This window comes from Fukomys damarensis, unplaced genomic scaffold (genome assembly GCF_012274545.1).
Source record: "Fukomys damarensis isolate Sample0158 unplaced genomic scaffold, DMR_v1.0_HiC HiC_scaffold_26, whole genome shotgun sequence".
Classification (NCBI taxonomy): domain Eukaryota; kingdom Metazoa; phylum Chordata; class Mammalia; order Rodentia; family Bathyergidae; genus Fukomys; species Fukomys damarensis.
In genome coordinates this window covers 20,961,533-20,969,811 of record NW_022900938.1, presented here as the reverse complement: position 1 = coordinate 20,969,811, position 8,279 = coordinate 20,961,533, and the positions used below count along the sequence as shown (strand labels likewise).

Here is an 8,279-nt window from a genome sequence, read left to right as displayed (position 1 = left end):
CTGGCTCCTATATTTTGTTTTGAGACAGGGTCTTGTTAAGTTGCCCATGTTAGGCTTAAATTATAGATGTGTATCACCTTTCTCAGTTTCTGAAATTTTTGTAGAAAGTAAAATCAAAAGATAGAGACAGGCCTGCTAAATAACATATTGTGAAAACTCCTATACAGAGACCTTAGAAAATAATAAAAGAAAGAGGTTATTTACCACAGACCTTTTGCTTCAGCCAAAGTAAATGTGAGGGGATAGAGATTTAATATTAAGTAAAAAAAAAAATATTATCCCTCTACCATCTACTTGGTAGATTATTTTATTTTATTTTTGGTACTGGGGATTGAACTTGGGTTCTTGTGCTTGTGAGGCAGGCGCTGGAAGCACTGAGCTAAATCCCTGGCCCTGTAGATTATTTTAGACTTTATTTGGATTTCAGCCTTCAAAGCCCTACTATTTGTGAGTTGTTTGATGAGTCTCCTGGAACATTTCGGAGATTAAATGAAATAAGTAACATGATAGCATTTTGAAATTGTAAAAGACCCATTCAAATGTGAGGATTTATTTTGTCAAAGGACAACCGATTTGAAAAGAAAGAGGAGCTGGGCGTGCTGGCGCATGCCTATAATTCCAGTAGTCAGGAGGATGAGGGAGAAGGATCACTGTGAGTTTGAGACCAGCCTGGGCTACAAAGTGAGTTCCAGGTCAGTCTCAACTACATAGTGAGACTCCGTCTCAAAATCACAAACAAAATAAAACAAAACAAAAACAAAAAAAGAGATGCTGTAAAAATATTATACTAGTCTATAAAGTAAATAGTCTTGACATTATCTGTTCTCCTGCTTCACTCTAGTAATGTGGCTACTCAAAGGCTAATTACATACTAGTGACCAAATAATATTTTTCTACAAACTTTCTCTGAAGTACATTAGACTGATAAAATTATGACAGGATTGCTAATTCACTACCAATCAAACTTTTTACAGATATCTGGTCATGGTCTGATGACCAGGTAGTCCATAAACTGATGATCTTGACATTCTAGTTTAGCGACTACCTCCAAACTGAAGAAATAATATTAAATAGTTCTTTCTTTTAAGGAATTTCTCATTGCCAGAGATATAACTTGTTTTCTGTAGTCTTTTCAAAGGTCAGTTGTTAAATATCAAGATTCTCACCATACAGTTTCAAGGGTTAACTTGGATGTAAAACCTTACACCTAACAGTAAATTATTTAATTTATAATACTGGGAAAGAAAGATGATAGAGTTCTCACTTAAGCTATATAATATTTTGGGGATATTTTACAAAACAAATGGGAATGATTGCTTTCCTCATATTTAATTACTCATCTGTTTCCTTGACTAAACCCAAATTTTAAGTGCAAAGACTGTCTTTTTCACTGCTACATTCCCTATGTCTAATCATATTCCTTGCATATATTTGATACATAATGACAGAATAAATAATAAGTAGCATTTCATGGTAGTTTCAACATGCTTCTCTACCTGTCTCATTTGATTTTTAGTAAAGGACAGTAAAAATAAGCACTAGATAGCAAATTCACAATAAAATGCATGAGGTAGGGGTGGCAACACCATTACCCTTTACTCCTGGTATAACATATTATTAAACCTTGAGAGGAAAAAAATGGAAGGCAGTTACATCAACTTTTTCAGCAATTAAAGCAAATAGGCATTGTATACTATCTACTAATTATTGCTATTCATCCTATTTCAACTTATAATACTGAAATAAAATAGTTTAGGTACCAGAAATAAAAGATTTGAAACCATTCCCTCCAAGACAATGAACCAATAAACAAAACCTTTTCCACAACATTAAGTTTTGAATGAAAAATCCTCCTATATCCAGCTATAAAAGTACGCTTCTGCTAATTTATTGAGCTGCTACTCCACACCTATTTTGCAATATTTAAGCTTTAAAGACAGAATCCATAGCAAAAAAACCTTTCTAAGGTTTACTCACTGAGTTACAGACCTATTCATAAAGAGAACAGTCTGCCTTTTTGAACACAAAAGAAACGCTGAAACTGTGAACTAAAAAATAACCCTTATAATGAGTATTATTGAAAAGTGAAGCTATAAACAAGTTAAAATCATTTCAAATAAAAATAATAGAACAGATATTACTTTTAAAAAACACAATGAGGCAGGAGGATGGCCATGAGTTTGAGGCCAGTCTGGGTTATGCAGGGAGTTAGGCCCTCAATCAATCAATCAATCAAATAATCAATCAAGTTATAAATAGAGAATACAGGAATTGATAATAGTATTCAATTCTCGGTCTAGATTACAATAAATGTCTCTAATAAAATGTGATGAAATTGTTCTTTTAGCAATGATCTTCAGAAAACTGAAACATGATTCTTTCAATGTATGGGGTAATAAGGTTGAATAATTACTACTTTCTTCAAAATCAAATTATATTTGGTAAAAATATGAACAATCATCCCTCAACATTTGTTAAACATTTTAGTGTATATGTAAGTAAGCAATTATGGGTCATTCCTTCCCACCGCACTGATCAGCTAAGCTTATATGTCACATGAAAGATTATTAAGGAAATACAGGACTGACGAATGTTTTCACATAAAGTAGAGTTTAATTATTTCTTTGACATTCAATTTTCTTTACAAGTCATTCTGTTCTTCACAGTTAATGGTTTTGCTGTTGGCAACATGGAAGAAATTTTTGCTTCCTGAATTTAACATGAGCATATTAACTCTTCATACTCTGAAAAGTAAAATGTTACTTTAAAAATGGTATTTCTGTACTTACGGGTACAATGGGTCATTTCTGTATCCATTCCTGTACCTGTACTTTATCCATCTATGTGCAAATCCTTCATTAATACAAAAGGGTTTTGCTATACCTTTTAATATGCAACTTTTTGGGAGTAATTTGAAATGAAAATCATATAATTTATAGACAATCATTTTAGAGTTGGACTTAGTACATTCACAAAATTGTATAACCACCTCTCTTGTTACAAAAGACTTCTAACTCTCCAAAGCAAAATTCCTTACCTTCAAGCAGTCTCTTTTTATTTTCTCCTCCCTGCACCAATATGCTGTCTCATCATAGTATCTACCTCCTGCACATGCCAGGCAAGTTCTCTACCACTAAGCTATACCCTCAGCCCAAAAGATTCATTTTTAATGGGAAGGGTAATTCAAAGGATCGGGTTTGAACTTCTCCATACTCCCTATTTGTCTATCTTCTATTTTGTGCACACACACATACACCCTCTCTATTATATACATATTACATATATTTGCATGCTGATATGCATATTAGTATGTATTTGTATGTATTAGAGCGTGCGTGCTTCCCAGACAAGAGAAACCATGCAATATTTAAAAGCTTGTGGGTATTCTAACATTACGTTCTCAGTTGCATCTATTTGCCTACTAATGTCTCAAGTTTTTTCTTTCTTTGTGGCAGAGTAGTATTCTATTGTATATAAATACCATGTTTTCTTTAGTAATTCTTTGAAGATCATGATACACAGTGTATTAACCATTGTTATTCTCTATTGGTCATGAAATTAAAAATGTTTTTCATAGAAGAATGTTGTAGCTTTTATTTTTTAAATTTTTAAATTTTTTTTGGTACCGGGGATTGAACTCAGGTCCTTGTGCTTGCAAGGCAGGTGGTGCAATCACTGAGCTAAATCCCCGGCCCTTGTAGTTTTTAAATTAATACATATATTTAAATTTTTTTAAAAAGACTGGCCTATGCTGTTAACAACTACAATTCATTTTAGTTGATGATCATTCATTGGTAGTTTAAAAGATTTTATTGAAAAATATTCAGGATGTTAAAAACAAAACAATGAAATAAAAGAAAAAACAGAAGGAAAAAAATACATCTGGTGTCAGATAATGTCACTGGAAATCTTACCGAACAATGAGTGAAAAAGGAGCCTTAAAACCTTTCTGCTGCATGAGGTCCTAAGAAAGTATCTGTGGCACAATGGCAAAGCAGTATGAAATGACATGTATTGCCACTGGCCAATATGTTCCTGTTCTGTGGATAATCAGAGTTCTTCAGTTTCCAAAACTGTCAATCTGGCACCTTTCACAAGTACTATATTCACTTGAAATAAAGTAAAATATATAATTTAAGAGGTGAAAAATAAAAACTGCTTCTGAAGCAACTTTATGTTTATGATTTAAACAAAAATAATCAAGAAAAGTAAAATAGTACTAACACTTCTAAATTTCAAATGCTTTGAACTTATCTCACACCTTCATGAAGTTCAAGCCAGACAGTTTAGGTACTTTGTACTTCACAGGTAAACAATTATATTTTAAATTTCTTCACAATGTTGGTGTTGAAAGTCTTCTATTCATCTCAATACAGTTTTATAAAACTATGATTTACTATAAATTCTACATACACCCACTGTTATGTCCTAAAATGTCTGGAAGGCCAACTAGAAAACACAGGGAAAAGCTAACTAAAATGAATAAACAAAAAATTCACATTTATGCACCATACCTGCAGTTGACCATTTAATGAACTCAAGTCTTCCGCTTTCTTCTCTAAGGATTGAACCCAAACTTTTCTTTTTTGTCGGCACCTTGAAGCTGCAGCTCTGTTTCGCTCTAGAAACTTTCTCCTTTTTTCATCAGGATCTTCATTAGCTGCTCTTCTTCTACGACCACTTGTATTCTGGGTTTGTGGAGTTGTGTGAGCTGGAGAAGACTATATAATAAACACAAATGTTATGTCTAGTGAGTGTATTAACACAGGCAGTAAAGAGTAGCAAGGAAGGAGAGCTATTAACTTTATTTTTGTTGAATATAAGTCTTGTTGAATATATCGGTGCTTTGGAACATGAGAATCACCCTGTGATTTAAATGAGCTGGTAACAACAAAATTTTCATGTACGAAATGTCACAGTGAATGTACTCTTTAAGATTATGTATATTTTCAATTATGTATGTATAATGTAAAAAAATTAAAAAATATAAATGATCATATGTAGATCTTGTATTTTTCCGAATGCACTTTTTAAGACTTTATTGTTCAATCCTTCAAAAACTATTATAGGTTACTAAATAAAAGAGCTTTAACTTTCTAATTAAGTTTATGAGAGGAAACCATGTTTTAAATGCTATTTTTAAAATAAAATCCATTTTATATTAAATTTGTCAACTTTCTTTCTTTTTTTGATACCAAGGATTGAACTCAGAACCTTACGCTTGTGAGGCAGGTGGTGGAACCACTGAGCTAAATCCCCAGCCCTGTTAACTTTCTTTAAATAGTAAGTTTTCTAAAGTTAAGGAGGTAAAATACATATATATTTTGTGGAGTTAAGTTTCAAAATTTAGGGTTAGGTTCTTATAATTAATGCTCATTTTCCTGGTAGGGAGATCCAGAGGAGCCCTGATTTTCATTCTAAATGGTCCTCCCATCTCTCAGTAGATCAGCTATTTCTGATCAGACAAGGACACAGATCTTGCGACACCAGTCATATGGTCTAGTGTACAGTACCAGAGAACAATGGGTACACCTCCAAACATCTTACAAATCCCCAAACTATGTGATCTTTAGGAAATGATGCAGAGGAAAGAGTACTTTGTGGCTATAGATACATGATCCTATGGAAAACCTGAAAACAAACTTTTGTAATAAGTTATATTATAAAATGATGTGAACAAATAAAATTGTATCCCCCTATTTGATATAATAAGCAAAAATCATAATAAGACCATGATAAGTTCTGCAGGTAAATCCTCAAACTATACATAATTTTAGAAGCAACAAAAATTATAAAGTTATCATTTAATTTCTTTGTCCAAATGACTAGCATCAAAAAGTAAGAAGGTTAAGGCCTGGGGAATGCAACTCAGTGGTACAGTACCTGCCTAGCAAATGCAAGGTTCTGGGTTTAATCCCTATAATGCAAAACAAAAAAATGAGTCATTTCATGTATAAAGTATTTTAATTGTAAAAAAAGATCAAGCATTAAATTAGGTTGTTTTGTCAATACACTGCAATTTAATCTTTTAGAAAACAAGTCTACGGCTGGCTTCAAGAATATCAAACTTGTAATAGTTTTTTTTTCATCTTGTACTTTTTCTTGCTGAGAAGAGTTTAGGTTCTTTTATTCATTTCTCTCAATAATAATAGGTTTTTTTCTTATATTCATTTTCTGTGTAGGACAGAACATATTTTTATTGCTGTTATAAACCGATTTAACCCTTTACAGCAAAGATTAATTGTAAGTTCTAGAATAGTGGAAATTATTAGTCACATTTGTATATTTTTATGTCTAACAAGGACTTAATGCTGCTTAGAAGTGTATAATGGTCCTTCTCTCTGCTACTTCCACTGATTCATCCACTTTATTTAGAAAATATTTATAGGAACCATTCTAAAATTGAGCAATATTGCAGTAAGCAAACAAATGAAGTCCTGCTTTCACTGGCTTCCATCCAATACAGTAATTTTTCTTTAAAAAATAACCCTTTAAAAATGTGAAAAATCACACCAAGCTTGTAGACTGTATGAAAAAACAAACAAACAAACAAACAAAAACAACCAGGAGCTATATACAAGATCCATAGCTTGGCGAACCTAGAATTACACTACTAAGCAAACTCAGCCCACAACTCATTCGCTTTTTCTCTTAACTGCCAAGTAAAGTTGATTAGTGGTAACAACCACAACCACACTGCATTTTATCTTAAGTTTTATAATGATAAAATACAGTTAAATACCTCTGCATAGGCGGCAGTCTAAAACTGTTTACCTGTTTTCCTTTGATAGGAAATATTTGCTTTATAGTGCCAATACTTCAGGTAGAGAACATAAAAGGTCTAGAGTTCTGAAACATTTAACAGAAATATAGTAACACTTTATTGTAGAAGTACAGAGTAGACATATAGAAATATTAATCATGATAGGGACTCACAGACTAGAGATAAATGAAAAGGGTCCTTAGTGTAAACAGGTGCTATAAAACGTATCTGCCCTTTGGTGATATTTTGTAAGTTTTAATTCAAGAATCACTGAATGCCAATAATATATACTTAGATATATACTTGAGTATGTATAAATATCTATGTATTTCTCTGAAAGACTTCTGGTTACCTACAAGTAAGGTAAGAGTGTTTTTCTCCCCATTACATTTATTGGTACAGTTAAAGCAAATAATATGTTACATTTATCATTGGGATCTTGTACCTTTACATGGTTATGTCTTGGTTCTTGTCCCCCCCACTGCCCTCCCTTCATCCCCTTCACCCTTCCCTATTTACAAAGACTTTGTTTTCATATTTTCCTTTTATCACATTTTTTTCTTTTCCCTTATTTCCTTTCCCCTCCCCTTCTCACTTCCCCTTTAGCCATTTTCTTCCTTTTTCTATCAATTATGGTAAGTGTTTATACAAATATATACAGGAGTAATACTTTACGATGAGTGAGCAAATATTAAAAGCAGAAGCAAGAATTACTAAAGGAAAAACATGTCTCTTTGAAACATTTGAAATAGTAGTTAATACTTCTAGTAGTTAATGGCTACTAGAATTACACTAGTAATTCTAGGGACCATCACAATAGCAATGTAATATGCATTATGAATTTATGTCATTACAGGAAACAGGGAAACCCATGATAATTTAAAAATGAGATCCAAAAAATTCTCTACAAAGATCTTGGTTTTGCTACTTGAAAAAAAGTTTTGTACATTTTTGAAGAATATGACATTCCTCAACAACTCAAATTGTTACTGTCAATAACATTTATAGAAACTAATATTACATTTTTATATAACCTAAACAGGTCATACAGGAGCAGTTTACATATCAGCCAGGAAAATAACTTAACAGTTATAATTTGTTTATGATAAATTCTTTTTTTTTTGGTTTTTTGAGACAGGGTCTTACTATGTAGTTGAGACTGACCTGGAACTCACTATGTAGCCCAGGCTGGTCTTGAACTCACAGTGATCCTCCTGCCTCAGCCTCCGGAGTGCTGGGATTACAGACGTGCACCACCACACCCAGCGATAAGTTCATATTTTGTGACAACAATTAAAAGAACAGAACGCTGTACCCTCAACCGAAAACTCTAATATTTTTCTAATTATATAAAAAAGTTTTCCAAAAAAGAAAAAGTTTCAACTCTAAAGTTCCTCAATCAAGATACATAGAATGAGGGCTGGGGATCTAGCTCAGTGGTTCCAGCACCTGTTTTGCAAGCTCAAGGACCCGAATTCCATTCCCAGTATCAAAAAAAAAAAAAAAAAAAAAAAAT

The 8,279-nt window shown here is 32.6% G+C and overlaps 1 protein-coding gene across 1 annotated transcript in view; it reads right to left on the bottom strand.

The window, feature by feature from the left end:
• Positions 1–8,279, bottom strand: part of Atf2 (activating transcription factor 2) — an 88,762-nt gene that overhangs the window by 9,673 nt on the left and 70,810 nt on the right. Inside the window, 1 exon segment of the mRNA XM_033756322.1 lies at positions 4,515–4,721. Within this exon segment, the coding sequence (XP_033612213.1) occupies positions 4,515–4,721 (207 nt within the window).